Source organism: Pseudopipra pipra, chromosome 5 (genome assembly GCF_036250125.1).
Source record: "Pseudopipra pipra isolate bDixPip1 chromosome 5, bDixPip1.hap1, whole genome shotgun sequence".
In the NCBI taxonomy this organism is placed as follows: domain Eukaryota; kingdom Metazoa; phylum Chordata; class Aves; order Passeriformes; family Pipridae; genus Pseudopipra; species Pseudopipra pipra.
This window is the reverse complement of record NC_087553.1, coordinates 3,720,098-3,737,046: the sequence shown is the minus strand read 5'-3', so window position 1 is coordinate 3,737,046 and position 16,949 is coordinate 3,720,098. Positions and strand designations below refer to the sequence as shown.

The following is a 16,949-nucleotide window of genomic DNA, read 5'->3' as shown; positions in this document are numbered from 1 at the left end:
GCTTAAGCACACAAACAATCCCACCCCAGCTTAAGTGGGACTGTTCATATGGTTGATGCTAAAAGTGTGCATAAATCTTCGGAAGATCAGGACCTGGACTGCACACTGTGGGCTTACCAATATCCATCTAGAAAGAGTCAGAGCCAACACTTGTAAAAGCACTTTATAGCCCTCAGCATAGAAGGCACTGTAAAACCCTAACATATTTATTATATTGTTATTGTTATTAAGAGGAAATATCACAGAAGAGGATAAATGCTGCGCTGAAAGACTTCTGTCAGGAATGCCTTCTGGCCTCGTGTTTGTTGCCTGGCGGTTACTGCATGGAGTTATAGCTTTTAAATTAAGCTCCTTCAAATTTATGGTCCTTTAAATTAAGTTAGGTCCCTTTCTCTAACATATTTAACAGATTTGAGTATTTTTATGTTGAAATTTATTTTTTGGCTTTACATTTGTGTCTTTTTTTTGCAGGACTGGAGAGAGACAAATTTGATAACAAGACCGTTTCATTTGAGGAGCATATAAAGTCAGAGCACAACATGTGGCATTATTTGTACTTTATAGTCCTTGTCAAAGTCAAAGATCCGACTGAATACACTGGCCCAGAGAGCTACGTGGCACAGATGATTGTGGTGAGTCAATTTGGGCATGTGCTTTATGCAACTGAGAGATGCTCCTTGCAGCTACAGCAGCGAGTATCTTTCTTTTCCCCCTCTCTCTGAATAATAGGAGGGATCGATCTGTGTTTTTAAAGATCTTTTCACATGCCTGAGCCTGCAACAAAGCCTGATCTTAAACGCAGTGAAAAGGATGAGGGTGCAGGCCACAGTCTCCAGTTTGGCGGCCGTGCTCTCATGCTCTGTGGGTTCTGCTGCCTCATTAGCCAAACCCGAGGCAGGAGATGCATCACAACATCTGGTGCTGCTCCGGCTTTGTCCAGTATCCCTGGGCTGCTGTCCAGAAAAATAACATCTCCTGCTGAACACTGAAGCACAGGGTCAGTGTTGAGGGCTAGTGCTTTTCTCCTATGACTGCTCTGAACAAGCTGTTGAAAAGACCAAGAAGAGCAGCTGTAGGGATTTGAAGAGCCACAGAAACTGCCTCTCGAAGCAGGAAGAGTTTGACTTGGACTCAGAGAGAGAAATGTGATGACACTGGGGCAGAGAGATGTTTGATTACATTTCGTTTCCAGCCTGCTACCTAAGAGAGTTCGTTCTGGTGAGTGAGAGGGATGGATCATCAAGGCTGCCTGGTTTGGGGCTTCATTTTTGAGGAATTCTTCTTGTCTGCTGGGATATTCTGGTGCAGTATTTTCTTCCTGTGGACTTCCTGGCAGGTACTGCACTGCTCAGGGCCCATGCCAGGGTCTGTGGTTGCAGAACTGGCACATGTCTGAATCCCAGAGGAGAATGTAACCGAATGCGCATCAGGATTTGCTGTTTACGCATTTCTGGAGCCGCGTTTCTTACTGAGAGCATCTGCCCTGTTATCCCTCATCAGGCCTTTGACTGGACATACTACCCAGCCTCATTATTGAGATGCTGGGTGCCCTTTTAGTCCTCAGTTTAGCCAAAGGGAAGATTCTTCTCCTTTAACTTCAGCGGTCTTCACATCAGGCGCCTGGCTTCAATCAATCCCAGCTCCCTGACTTGTCAGTGCAGAGAGCTGGGTTATTTATCCTGCCTTCAGATGGGTCTCTATGAGAGCTGGGGTGACTCACCTTTCTCACTCCATTGAGAGCCTAAATGGTTAGTTTAGATAAGATGCCTAATTGGGAGCTGGCTGAAATAGAAGAGGTGACTCCCAAGCACTGTGCAGGCTTATGCGGAGCTTACCTTGAAGAATTCACATTAGTGGAATGGCTCATGTTTAGACAGGAGTGTGTGCTTTACTGCTTGGAGCTACTGTAAGTGCTATTATCCCTACATGGGAAAGTGGTGTGGCAGGTGATGGGAATTCAGTGCTCAGGTACAGAGGAACAGCCTGTGTCCATCAATTTTGAACCGTCAATCTCACTGCCCAGCTCAGGGCATTTATCCTGTCGGAAGTAATGGATCTACACTTCTGCTGTGTGATGGGAGAGATAGAAAACCTAAAACAAAACCTAAACCAAGTCCTTACAGCCTCTGTAGCGTTACAAGAAATTATTTACAGTGGCAAGTTGTCCTGTTACACATGAAAATATTTTAGCTTATCTCAGGAATGCCCTTTAATTTGTGGAATCACTAACATCTCCAGACCCTGGGGCTTATCTCATTTGTTTAGTCCTTCTCTACTCCTCTTCCTCTCCCTGCAGTGTTTGTGTGATTTTAAACTTTGTGTTATGTATGTTAAGTATTAATGTTTAAGTCCAAGAGACACATTAATATTCATAGTAAGCATATTCATCCTGTGGCAGCAGTGGTTTGACTTTTCTGATGTAATTCACCAGTGTATTTTACTTTTACATTAATGGTGGGAACTCCTGTTGGAATGTCTAAAATATTAACAGAAAACCACCAAAAACTCATGTGACCTCAAGCATTGAACTGATTTCTCAAAGCCCCTGTTCCTCTGTGACAAAATGCTGATGTAATCCAGATTTTGGGATTATTAAACCCTCTGAAGGAAGACTTTTTTTTTTTCCATGGGTATATATATAAAGCTTAAGGTTGTTCTGGATGGTGGGAGAGGTACATATGGACTTAGAAGTGTAAAGCTTACACGGAATAGAAGCAGGAATGAAGGAGTGAGGGGAAAAAAAGAGAAAGAAATGTTTGAACAAACTACAAGTGGCTGGTGTGGGATTAGTAATTGTGTCTTTGTGTAGTTTAAATTCCCGGCACAAAATCTAGGGAAGGTGTGCTGCAGAAATACTGGTGCTGCATAACAGAAACAATTGGAACTGCTTAACTGAACAAAAAAAGGACGCTTTCCTTTGGAGCCAGAGAATTTACTGTATATCACATGGTATGAGGAATATTAAGAAATTAAAATAATCTGTCTGGAAGAATGGAGTACGATATTCAGCTGGGAGAAGAGATTTAAAGATAACAGCTTTGCTCAGGACCCAAAGAAGAGTCAAAAGGAAAGCTCTCAGAGGTAGTTTTGCAGCTATTGGTTGTGTTTCACAGAATGTTAGTGATGAAATTACATGACAGGCGTGTGAGATGTACTACATTCTGTGCAGAAATTAAGCCTGAGTGTGGTTTGTGTCCTGAAGACAGAGAAAGCAGCTGATTCAGACTTTGTGACAGGCTGAAAGCTCCATGACCATTCTTGTGATGCTGGGAGAGGAGACCAAATCTCTGGTCAGAGACCAAGTTCTGGTTAGGATCTGGCAGAAAAGAGCAGACTTCAAATTAACCTTTCCCAAGGGGCTTGCCAGTGGAACTGACTCATTGCTGAATAAGGCTTATTGGGGGTGTATGGGATTGCAAGAAATCTTTATAAGATTGTTGGAATACCAGGAAAGTGTCAGGATCTCTTTGAGGGGACCAGAATGAGATTTTATATTTCATACTATACCAGAATATGGCTGCAAAAACTCTGTGATTCATACTCCTGGAAAACCTCTCTTAACTCTATTTATGATTAGGAATGCCTTCTATGGCTGCTTCTGTAGCTTTAATGGATCAAACCCCAATTCTGTGTTTTGACAGCCAGATTACTTAGAGAGAATTTCTACCCAAATCAAATCTTCAAGGCTCAGATCTTAAGACCCTTTAAATACAGGGTCAAAATTTTGGAGCATACTGCAGTAATTTCTTTAATAGGAAGTAGAGTTAAGCTCCAAGTATCATCCTCACTACCCCTACAACTCTAGTTAGGAACCAATTATTATTTGCACTTGTCTTCTACTGTCTCACGAAGTATTGCAAAAAGTAACATTGGAATGATTATCAGTATTAACTAAGCACCAGAGAAAGCATCTACAATTTCTCATAATCTCTCTTCTCCATTGCACAGCCTCGTCAGAACCCAAAAATAGGACTGTCTTCTTTATGACTCTCAGTCTTTTCTATGTATCATTTGTCCAGCAAACAGTGAAGCCTCTGGTTTGAAGGCTTGCTGATATTACAACTGATTCAAAATAGGAATACTGTGGTTTTCTTCTTTTGGAATATTATTTGAAAGGCTGGGTGCCGAAATGGAAGGGAGTCATTTATGCATCATAGTTCACTTCTCCAGTTTTCTAGTTCAAGAAGGGAAAAGAAACATGTAGGAGATGTTGTACACACCCCTCGCTCAAAGGCAATATTTTTGCATTTCTGTTCCGAGTTTGTATTTCTGTTCCAAGGATGGTTTGTTTTGAGGCATTTCCATTATGTTGCATGTCTCTGGCCTCAAAAGACCCTGGGGTAGAGGAGTTTAGCTTTCTTCATCTGGACTATGGACATTGTCTGCAAACTCCTGGTGTTCCCTGTGATTTTGATTTTCCCAGCAGCTCTGGATGGGCTTCAGTGCTTAACATACTGCTCTGAGCAGTGACAGAAGTACTCAGTATCTCTCCAGCTTTCATAAAGAAAGGTATTAATTTTTATTTTTCTTTCTTTTAAAAAAAAAGCATCAAGCATAAAATGTATTGTAAAGTAGCACACAGTTTATGCACCTCAAGCTTTGCAGGCAGTTATTTTATGGAGATGTTGGTGGGAATAAAGCACATCAGCTCTTCCAGTGATGCCCATTCTTCTTGCACACTATCTTATATCACTTATCAGGTGAAATATCAATGAATATTAAATCAGGGTAGTAGGCTTTATTATTTGTTTGTTCTTTGGGCCTTTTTTATGAAGTCAGACAGGTATTATACAATATCCAAAAGGACAGGAACTTTGAAAAGCTGGCTACGTACCTTGCATTTGCTCTGAGAAATTGCATGAATGACTCCCCTACTGAATTTTCATTCCTGCAGAAAACATTCCTTCTTATCTGACCCATTTGACCAGAAACACCAATACACATTACTTGTATTACATCAATAAAGCAATCTTTGAATGTTCCTTGTGTCCATTTGTCAGAGGAGACAATTTAATGCCATAACTGGAACAATGAAGGTTAATGTCCAAATTTTTAGACTTCATTTTTGAGAGGTGTAATTTGTACACACAGATTTCACCTAAGCTTTGGTAGCTGTAAATGGAGAAATGGAGGTAAAAAAAAATGTAGATGATTAGTTACTGAATTTTTTGCAGCAAAACATATATGAATTAGTCTGTGATTTGTGCCTCCATTCATTTGCAAAACTAAAAGGCTATTGGAATAGCAATTAAATTAATTATTTTGCCCATTGGAAGAATGAAAGACTTGAGCAAACGAAGCCCTAAAAGTTTTGTTCTTGCATGCTCTGTCCACAGTTCTTAGCAAGTTACATAATGGCTTTTATCAGCATTAGTGTACTACCTGTCATAATTACATAATTACAGCACCTAGTTATATTATTACTTATTTACTCTAATTATATAATTGGATGTAATTGGTGCAATTACATAACTCCTCAGTTGAGAAAACTGCTCTATAAACCAGCCTATGCTCCTAAGAGTAAAGGATACTGCCATGAATTAGGCTATCCCTCTAAAGCAAGGCAATCTTTGGTGGGAAATTAAAGGTTCTGTTCTCAGTCGTGGTCATTGGGATCATGAACCTTTTATTCCCATCAACATTACAAGGATGAAGCAGCAGGTTGAGCAGCACCAGCCTGGAATTCTGAACAGTGGTCTTGTCATTCAGTTCTTTTAAAAGCACTTCTGTGGCACAGCAATGACCTGGCATTGGTCATGTGACAAAATATCGTAGCTGCTTTATTTTAAATATTTTGAAGGTGTCATCTTTTTTTTTCTTTTTTTTCTTTTTTTCTTTTTTTCTTTTTTTAAATTATTAAATAGAAGTATTTAGCAAATATTATGGCCATTTCCATGTCGTGGGGGAAAATGCATTCTCCATTTGAAACATTCTAGTCGTTTTCTTTCTTGTTTTTAAATACTGAAGTTTGAAAATTGAGCTGAATTTAGGGCTCTGTTGAGCCAGTGCTGTTGTTTCTGTTCTTCCTACCTCCAGCCTTGTGTTTTTGCCTTCTTTTCCTATTAGATACCCAGAAGTGGGTGTTAAATTCAAAATTTAACGATTGGAACGATGCCAAATGAGCCACTGAGAAGCCTCACAATAGTTGTCATTGTGCCCATGCTGTGTGCTGGGCAGCGCCAGCCCGTTTCCCTCGGCATCCCTCTCACTCCTGCCTCGCCTCTCCTCAGTTTGCCGTGTTCCCACCTCGGGAGCGGAGGTGTGATGTGAGCCGTGGCAGCACCAAGCTGCTCCCAGGGTTCAGATCCTGGCCAGAGTCGCTCCATGAGGCTGTGACCCCCCAGTGCAGGAGCAGGGAGAGGGGACAAGCTCGCTCTTGGCGCCAGAGCTGCTTACGTACAGTCCCTGGCGTACCCGTGTGTGGCCTGCAAAGGCATTTTTTCCTGTTAATCGACCTCAGCAGAAGTAGTTGACTGTCAAAACAGCCCAAGTGTGAGCCAAGTGGCGCCTATGGAGCCCGACAGCTGTGGGTCAGGAGCCTGGCTGCCCGTCCCCTCACACCTTGGGAAAGGTTGCTCCAGGGTTAGTTAGTGAACTAACTAACCAGTCATCTCGCTGGTGCCAGACCCTGGTGTGCTCCCCTGATGTCTGACATGGTCAGTGGCCATCCCCAGGTGAACCACGTGGGGGTTCTAGAAGAGGCAGGTCCAAAGGGAATTCGGACAGGGGAGGTGGAGGCAGTGAAAAAGTGCTGTGCAGAAAGGAGAAGAGCATGCTGACAGCAGGGAGGGGAGGAGCAGGGTTTGTGGAACAAGCTGTTCTTTACTGCTGTCGATTTTTGTCAAAGAATGTAATACTATGTACTGAGAGGGCTGTTGACCTCTGCTCTTAAAATATAACTTCTTTAGAGAAGAAAAAAAAAAGTTCTGACATCCAGGGTTTCTTCTTTTCTGTTATCCATCATCTTTTTGAATTTTGGGGTAAAAGATTTCCCTGGTAGTTTTTATCTCTAGTCTGTAGATATTCTTGTTACATCCAAGGATCACTAAACACTGGACAGGTAGAGAGAATGACCTAAACCAGAGAAATGTCAATCCAAGGTACAGCATGAGTGCTGCAGAAGATACACTTGGGATGTCAGGGAGACACTCCGGGTGCTTTTCACGTGCACTCTGGTGATTCATCCCAGACAATTTGAGAAGTTTCCTCCCCCAGATGTCCACCATACATACCCTTGTGTCGCAATTAACCACAACAATAGCAGAGGGGGGAGGAAAAAGAGACGCCGCAGTTCACAGCCCAGAGTACTAATGTGCAAATTGATGGCCACTGAAGTCGTGCCAGTCTAAACTGCGCTGGTTGAGGAGAGGACACGGCACTGATTCTGTTGCCTCTTCATAGGTGGGATAATATCAGCACACAGCTGATCGGAGTGACCCCTTCAGCTGCCACAGCTGAATCTGCCAGGGACGGTGAGCTGAGTTCTTCAACTGGCTCACTGTAAATAAGCTGTATTTTTAAGGCTTTTTCATTATCATGAATTCTGATTTGACGTGATCTGGCAACACATGGGGTTGAAAATCCTTACAGGACTAGTGCACACAAACGCTGTGCTGGAGGGGGGCGTGGAGTTTATAACTTTTGGGAAGCTAATAATGCTCCCTTTGTTAGGGCTGAGTTACTTTACTTTTGAAGACTGGCTCTCCTCCAAAAACCAGCAGATGTTATCAAAGCAAAACTTGCAAGGATGAGATGTATGTACATATCATTAAGCAATGAAACTTTTTCTTAATTGCTTTTAAAAGGCTGATAGGATGCGTGTCACGTTATGAGTAATTACTTACCATGGCAGTAATACCAAGAGCACAAAAGCTGGCTGCTAAATAAGATCTGAGGTCTCACAGACAGGCTAATTTCCTAGGAAATACAACGTTGGTTTTGTCTGCATTTGGGTTTTCATAAAATAAGCAATTAAAAAAATATGCCTAAATAGATGATTTACTGCTCCTTTTTTGTTGTTGTTGTTGTGCTCAAAATAGAAGAGCGAGTGAGAATGCAGCTCTCTGTGTCCTTCCATGTGGGCACAGGCCCTGTGGCTTCAGTTTAGGTGCACCAAGTCCCAGAGAAAGTCCTTTTTCTGCATCAAGGCCTGGTTCAAGTTCACAGAGGACCTCAGAGCTATCGAGTGGTGATGCAGTCACTAAAATAGAGCTGAAACTGTGCTTTGCATAGGTCCAACCACTGCTTGGGTATATGAGAGAAGGTCCCTCTATCCTCATATATTCAAGTGTTATCCAGTTTTACATGTACAGAATATATTGAGGTGCTGTTGTTGTTCTTTCTGCTGTGAGTTATTTTTCTATTGTTGCTTTCGTTGTTCAAAAATAACGATAATTGCTGTAGGTAGTCCACTGCTATTTTTGCTTCTCTGTACAATTTTGCCTCTACACTATTATCTCATGAAAGTGCTGAACACCTCCCTCTCCACTTCATAAAATAAGCAATCACACTAACGTGCCTAATTAGCTGCTTTCCTGCTCATTTGTGTGTTTGTCAAAGCATGAAAAGTTAGCATCACGTGAGGACTTTGCATCTTTGCACAAAGCTCCTATTCAACAAGAGAGCTGAGCATCTTCTTTTCTGCTTGAAGGGCTCTGCATCTTCCAGACATGGGCTCTTTGCCATAAATAATTCAGTTGACCTGCTTGGCCAGGTGGTGTGTGAGGTGTGGGTAAACAAAGGGAAAGGTGGGCTTCATTTGGTACCTCTGTCTAAAAGCTTGAGGTTTTAGTGGCTTGAAGTTTATATACAACCTTTTCAGACAGGCAAAATTAATTATCCTGTTGCTGCTTGAACAGGAAACCATGGATCTGATCTGATCCTGCCTCCCTAGAAGTGATGCCATTAGCTGGAGCGGGAGAAAGATGGATATCACCGGCAGGTGCTGCAGCAGAGGCAGGTTTGCTGTGAGTAGGGAGGGTGTGGTGATAACCTTCACCCCCAGCTGGCTCGGTGAGGGAATGGCTGTGCCATTCCACAGAACCCCTCTTTGCTTAGCCCCTCACATTCTTGTTAACTCCTGAAGGGATGGGTCCCAGCACCAACACAACCCTGTCCTTTTTTTTCTGTCCTTTGAAATCACTTCCCAATACAAAGCTGTAATGTGATTGCAAGTTACAGAGCGGAGCCTAAAACTTCCTGAAAGCATATTCATTGAGATTTGGGCTTCTTTTTACCCCCCTGAGGTCCAGAGTCAGTAGTTTGATATGACCCAACACTAGTCTTTTTGTCCCCTGTGGTATTGTGGCTCAGTTGTAAGCTTAGATTAATTTCCTCTGTGTCTGAAAGATTTGGCCACCTGTCTGTTGACCAGTATTTAGGCTTCAAAGACTGATTTTGCTACAAAGATGAATTCTGCCTTGGTGATACAGTGCAGTCACAGCCCCCTTGTCCTCCTTCCAACTTCAACTCATTCAGTTTGCAAAGGAAAATAAGTGAGCCGAGTTGGGTTCCTGTTTGTTCGCTTGCTGCTGGCCTTAAAAACTCGAGGAGGGGGTCTGGACAGGAGGCTGTGTTCCTTGAAACTTGCACATCCCCACGAACACGGGGTGGAGGTGTTCCAGCTGGAGCGCCCTGGAGCTGAGCAGCACTGCTGGCAGGACACGGGCTGCGGTTCCCTGCTGGAATTCACTCTCGCCTTGACCTGCCAGAGACTGGAGCTGTTAACTTTCCAGGCAGCCTGCAAAAGCCATCTTTTATCCCTTTGTTAAAGAAACATGTGGCTTGAGATGGATCTGCATGCAGGCAGACCTTTAGTCTGTGATTTCAGATGATGGAAAGGCTCTCCAAGGCACTGGATAGGCACCTACTGTTATGCTTAAAATCCTGGCAGTAGCAGAGCCCCAGTTCTCCTGGGATCGGCTGTGTAGGGTTTTGCCTTGTGAAAACTGGGCCTTATGTGGGATCACAGATAGTGATAAGAAGGCGAACCCCAGAGGAACAGTGTGATGAGCAGATCCTGAAACATGTCAACTGAATTCATTTGATTTTGCTCTATGGGAGAAACAACAGACAAAAACACTCCAGTGCTGTTTGAGAATATTATTGCAACATTTGAAAACAATTATTGTTCTTTGTATTACAGTGGTATACTAAGCTTCTGGCTGCTTGAGTAGGAGAGAGGCTGAAAAATTGTCCACAGCCAAGGCAGATAACTGCAGATGCTGAGGAAGGGAAAGGCTATGGGTTTCCCCAAAGACATGAGGACAATCAGTAAAAGATGAGCTCGAGGTCATTGCCTTACCAGGAACACCATTTAAAAGTAAATAGGCGTGACTTTGGTTGGATCAAAACACAGCAGTGAGATTCTGCAAGATGTAAAACAGGGAAAGGCTACAAAAAATGCAGTTCTGCTTCTGAGCTCTCACAGTGCAGAGACAGCAAGATTTTGGGAGGATTGGGTGCAACATTAGTGTGAGCTTGATTTGCAAGATGCTACAGACATGATGAAGTTACTTGTTTTCTGTATCTGTCACGGGAAGAAAAATCCATGGGCCTGTATTACATGGATAAGTTTCTGAATTTGTGTAACTTTAGTCTCATTGTGCCATTTATCTTTTGGGACCAGCTTTATGAGATTTGTGTCAGGTTTTTCTGTTTGGTTGCAAGGCTAGTTTGTGGCATCTTCTCTCTTTTTAGTGTGGTGGATGTATGTATGATAAAAAGCTAAGATTGCATCATCTTTAATAAAAGAGAAGATATATAGCCTAAAGAAATCAGATTAGTTGTAGAGAAAGAAATCAATCTGGTTGGCAAATTGCATCTGTGGGACAAAGTGCAAAATGTTTGTTTCATAGAGTATTTATTGAACAAATTTGTTGAGAAGATAGTTAAAAATGCTCTACAGAAAAAAAAAACTGGGAACCATTTTGTTCAATTTAAATGACATTGATGTATTTTTTACATCATGAAATCTTGCAATATTACCAACAACAATCCCTGATAAAGTACTTTACACAATTGCCTCACAGGGCATTTTGAGATAAAAGTATATATCGGGGATTGTAAATTGGCTGCATCCAATTTATATATAATGGAACCCACTACAGCCATCCTCCAAAATTCAATAGATCAGGAATCACATTACACTTCTCTGAGTTTGGGGTAGTAGGAGCTCTAAAGAGTCTCCAAAACAAACAAGCCACTTTAAATCATATTTAATGAACCCTGTGTATTGTATACACATGTGATTAAAATGTTTTGTTTCTGTTTTTCATTTTCCTGGGTGCTGCTGAAGGAGAATTGTAACTCCGGGTTTGTGAAACTGATCATCTGCTTGTTCTCAGGAGAAAATGCAGTTTAATTGAACAGCAAACCATATTTAAATGCTGGGGGGGAAAAAGAAGAAAAAGAAAAAGCAGATCTGTACGGAGAATCCATTTTAATATTTTCCTACCAATGCAAACTAGAATACTAAATGAAAATGTAGTATAGGCAGATAAACAATCACAGGGTAGCGTGGTGGTTTTTGCTCTTATTGATCTATGCCTGCAGCTTCTGAAAGCAGCACACAGTGAACACAAACCTGAGTGAGTAGATGTTTCAACTTGAGGGCCCAGTTTTGCTGGTTTCCACCTATTTCCAAAGGGAATAGGAGTGTTTTGTGCTTCCTTCCCAGTGGGCAGGTGGCACCTTGTGGGATCTGCTGCTCACCGTGCCACAGCCAGACCTGGCACGGGGCCAGTGCTGAGCCATTGTGTTTGCATGTGCAGAGGAATGTGCAGAGAAACCCATGGGTAAGTATTTGACCAGAGCAAGAGATTAGAGAGCAGGCTGGTAGTAGTTTGATGGTGTTCAGGCCCATAAGGCTGGAAAGTGGCCATTGTTTGCTGCTGTTTTGTCAAGAGATGCTTCACAGAGAAACTTAGATATTTTTTTTCCTCTCCTCTGAGTGATACTCAAGTATGTGCGTTCATAATCTTGCAGGTCTTTTCCAACCCTAACAGTTCTGTGATTTTATGCACATATAAGGAAGGTGCATGATTGCATCGTTACCTCAAAAAGCAGTGCTGAGTGGCGATAGGTGACAGTTCTTATTAATTTTAAAAGAAAGTGTTGTTCTTTCAGTTGTCTTTTCATACCGCCCCATGTGCAAAATACATCAGAGTCAAAATGGGCCTAAAGCAGGAACATCAGATCAGGATTCAAAATGCCTTGGCTCTGGCAGTATCCTAAGCCAGAACAATCGCGCTGCAATCAGCAAAGCTCTGCCTGTGTAAAGCTGAGAACAAGGTCAAGTCCTGAGCCTCTGAAAAATGAGTCTCCAGCTGAGTCTTTGTATTTCCCAAAGATTCTGTTACACCAAATTAAAGCTAAAGCTAGGAAATGGACACTACTTGCAAAATACAAGGTGACAGGACCAGAGAACTAAAACTAAATGTGAAAAAAAAAAAACACACGCCATGAATTTCAACAAGTATGCTCCTGAATCCTGGGCTACAAAAGATAGGAAGTAGAGGTCATGGTTTGGAGTCTAATCATGGAGTTAGGCCCTGGTTCATTGGATCAAACCAGCAGGCACATTGACAAAAACAAGTCAAAATTGGTGGTGTCCTCAGCAGCTGTATGCCCCTGAGGAGCAGACATCATCTGTGTCCCCAGCAGGGCCTGGTACTGGAGGGTATGTTTGCTTTGCAGTGGGATTCGTGCCACGTGCTTTTGTCTGGAGTTCAGTGTCTGCCAGCATGTTTTGTGAAGGAAAATCAATATTAAAAGGAGAATAGGAGAAGGGGGAGCTTCAGCCTGCTGGTGCAAGCAGTGTGGGAGTGTGGGGGTAGGAATGGCCAGGGGCCGGAGAGGCATCGGAATTCCGGTCACTTTAAACATGGTCAATGGGAAGCAGAAATGCCATTGCTGTTCAGCTCGGCGGGAGCCTGTCCGGCAAACCAGCAGTGAATCCACTGAAATGATGTCAGGAGCAGCAGGGGAAGGAGAAGGAGAAAGAAGTTAGAGCTGGGAGGGGATTGTTCAGCTCTGCTCTGCACTGGGGTGGCCTCACCTTGAATATTGTGGCAGTTTTGGGCACCACAATATAAGAAAGATATTGAGCCATTAGAGAGTGTCCAAAGGAGGCAACAAAGATGGTGAAGGGCCTTCCTTGATGGGAAGCCGTGTGAGGACACTGAGGGCACTTGGTGTGTTCAACTGGAGGAGACTGAGGGGAGACCCCATTGCAGTTACAACTTCCTTGGGAGGGGCAGAGGAGGGGCAGGGACTGAGCTCTGCTCTGGGGGGACCAGGGACAGGACCCACAGCCTGGAGCTGTGTCAGGGCAGGGTCAGGTTCGATCTCAGGGAAAGGTTCTTCTCCCAGAGGGTGGTTGGGCACTGACCAGGCTCCCCAGGGCAGTGGGCACAGCACCAAGGCTGCCAGAGCTCAGGGAGGGTTTGGATGATCCTCTGGGGCACAGGGTGTGACTCTGGGGATGGTCCTGTGCAGGGCTGAGGGTTGGACTCGATGATCCTTGTGGATCCTTCCAGCTTGCCATATTCTGTGATTTTGGTGGCAGTGGTGGGGCTGTGTGGGCAGCTCGGCACCTCTCCTGTGACAGGATTGCCCAGGACACTGTGGCACTGGAAGAGCAGAGCCTGAGGGGTTCAACAGCAGCAGCAGCAGCTATTGAACCAGCTGTGAGGGGAAAGACAGAGACCTGCCAGGTTCCTCTGCACACAGACTGCCATTGCATTATGCTGTTCTTCCCCCACCGAGGCAGCTGGAACTAAACCAGAGCCTCCCATGCTGCCATTAGAAGGTTCTTTTTTTAAGGACATGTGCACTTAATGTCAGAATATTGAAACCATACCCACGTGAATAAAGTTAGTAAGCCAGTGATTCATTGCTGTTTCAAACCTCTATCTAGCCACAGTAAATTTCTGCTCGGTAGTGACAGTCTGTGTCCACATGCAGGCTATGATTTACAGTTCTGTGTTTTGTATCAACAACATCTGTTTAATAAAAGAGGAAAAAAAAAAAGCCAAGAACATTTATTTTCTAATCTCTGTACCAGATGTTTCGTTATGCACAAAATCCAGGGATTATATCAGAAATAATTTAATTATTTTAAATGAATAATCTGAAGTGTTTTTCCTAAAGTATGTCTCGTAACCACTAACAACATAAAAACACAGGAATGTGGAAAAATAAACTCATGTTTTGCACAAATCTATAATTATATCTATTTTAAGGGCACAAATATTAAGGACCACATCCTAGCTTTAGATGGTGGTGTTGGGATACTTGAAGATTTGCAGAGGAGAATATCAATTCTTGGGGTTGTGATAGAGATAAGGTGGCAGAGAGCAACTGAAACAGCAGAAGAAAGTAGCATCTGAGAAATGAACATGTCTTGCCTGCAACAGGGGTGTGAGAGCACATTCCAGCTTATGGTCTTGACTTGGAAAAATTGTTTTCATGATTGCTTCCATCTTTTGGAAATGCCAAGTTCCTTTGGTGTGTTTGGTAAGCAGAAATATTGGGATGCTTGTTCTTTACAGAACTTCAAGCTGAGTGTTGAAACTGCCCTGTAGAGCATCAGTGAAAAATCTTTGCAATTTGGGGTTAATTATGATTCCTCAACATAATTTTTGCAGGGATATCATAAGTGGGAATGCTGATACAGAAACACTGAGACATTTATAACTGACTGGCCTGGATATCAGTCTCACAATTACCCAGAATTATGGTGATAGGTTCTGTTGCAGCCCTTAAAAAGTCAGCTAAGTTAAAATGAAAGTAAATGCATCAATGACACTGCTAAAGCAAACGGTTGGTCAGTGTTGTGGTTTCAACCTTTTTTTCAGGGGGAAACAGGTTTCTCTATTTTTCTGTGAGCTATGGAAGCTGTAACGTATCAATCCAGTACAGACCCAGCCAGACCTATTAGGTTTTTTGTTGCATACAGATTTATCTGTGATTGCCAAGGGCTTATTTTTATTTTCTTTGAATTACTGTCGTGGATGCATATAGATGCATAACAATTCCTAATTTCCCTCCCTATATTCTTGTACAGCACAGATTGCTTATCAAATACAGTCTTAACATTAAAGTGTCAAACAGGATTTGCAGAAAGCTATTTGGGTTTGTAGTTTAGGATGAACATTTATCAAATTGTGGATTAGCTGAATCATGCACTGAACCAAATTATTATTGTCTGTGATTAAATCACAAAGTGGTTATTGCCCTGTGTCATCTAAAGCACACGATAGCTTAAATCTTTTAAATCCCTTTTTTAAGGTGGCTGTAGGAGCTACATAACTCCAGACTTTTAGGACCAGACTCTGTCCCTGGGCAGAAAAATAATAGCTTTCGAAAGGTCACTTGGACTGATCCCTTTCTGCTTATATGGGCAGCATATCTGGGAAGGGAATGGATGGACTTATTTACATTTCAGACATACAGAATAATTCTCAGTAAATAGATCTCTTTGTACCCAGCACTCAAGTATTTATTCAAGGTGCTGGCTCAGAAAAAGGGAGTGAACAGTCTGTTCATTCCCGTGCCTGAAAGGGCACACGGGCCGCCTGCTTGGAGAGCAGCAATGCCAGGGGTCTGTTTTGCCTTCATGTCGAGGGCACAGTGGGGTGGCAGAGGGTGAAGCTGTGCCCAACTTCCCGGCAGAGCCGCTCTTCAGCCACGGAGGCCACGGGGTGGCCAATGCTGTTTCTCCTCAGCCACTGGAGCAGCAGGGTTTTACCACCCAATGGGCACTTGAGGAGCTATGATCTCTCTAAAGAGGCTACAGTCTTCCTAAAGCTCGAGGAGGCTTTTTTTTGGGCTGCTATGGTGGTTGCTGTTCGTAGCGTGCCCATGAGTGTGTGTTGCAGGGTGGAACTCCGGGAATAGCCCAGGGCAGCACACCGGGGTGCTGGTAGCAAACTTTCGTGGTGATTGATGTCCATGCCCCCTTCTGCACCCTTCAGTGACCACAGAATCATACAATATGCTGAGTTGGAAGGCACCCATCAAGACTGAGTTCAACTCTTGGTCCTATGCAGGACACCCCAAGAACCCACCATGTTCCTGAGAGCATTATCCAAATGAAATGTTTCTTGAACTCAGACAGTCTTGGTGCTGTGACTGCTTCCCTGGGGAGTCTGTTCCAGTGCCCGACTACCCTCTGGGTGAAAAACCTTTTCCTCATATCCAACCTAAACCTCCCCTGACTCATGGTGATTGATATCTGTGCTCCTCTTCTGCACCCTTCAGTGACCATCCAGCTGAGGAGGAGAGAGGGCTTTGAGCATACCCATTTTCTTAGCCTTGCTCTTAGGTAACAAAGCCCTCTGCTGACTGTCTTGCTCGCCTTGCTGAGTCACCAAGGAGTGAACAATCCATGTGAGACAAGAAACGGTGGGCTGGAGGACAGAGTGGCCTGTCTCCTGCCCTGCTGCATGCAGCTGCGGAGGTCACAACCCAGGAGGAGTCACGAGCAGTCATTGCTGCTTTTCTTAGTGAATAGATAGGAGGGAGGTCCTGAAACGGCTTGTTTTCATGTTGCAACAAGGGGTCACGGGGTGGAAAGCACTGAGAGTCACTGCAGTGGAGGCTGCTGGAGAAGTGAAAGCCTGGCACAGCTGATGGTACCGTGGCACTCGGAGCCCGTGGCCGTGACACCATCTCAAAGTATGCATTAGGCTGCCTTTGCTCCTCGACTTCATCCCCCTTGTCCTACTCTTTGACCTATTTTCTCTTGCTGTTATCTAGTAATCTATTTTTTAAAGGCTCAGCCCAGTCTTTCCTGCTGGTTGCAGCTGATCCATCTCGCTGCTAGCCTGTGAAACCAGCACCTCCTAAAGAAACATCCCTCTGCCAATTACTCCAGAGGCATGGATTCAGCTCAGTGTGGGAGCTCGATTGAAGCCAGTTGGCTGTGCCAACAGGACAGGGATGGC

The 16,949-nt window shown here is 43.6% G+C and overlaps 1 protein-coding gene across 5 annotated transcripts in view; it reads left to right on the top strand.

Annotated features, from left to right (window-relative positions):
• The window catches only part of ITPR2 (inositol 1,4,5-trisphosphate receptor type 2), a 270,280-nt gene that overhangs the window by 243,527 nt on the left and 9,804 nt on the right, over positions 1–16,949 (top strand). For all 5 annotated transcript variants that reach the window (XM_064654170.1, XM_064654172.1, XM_064654171.1 and 2 more), the window contains one exon: positions 472–632. In XM_064654170.1, coding sequence (XP_064510240.1) covers positions 472–632 — 161 coding nt within the window. The remainder of the gene's footprint in view (positions 1–471; positions 633–16,949) is intronic.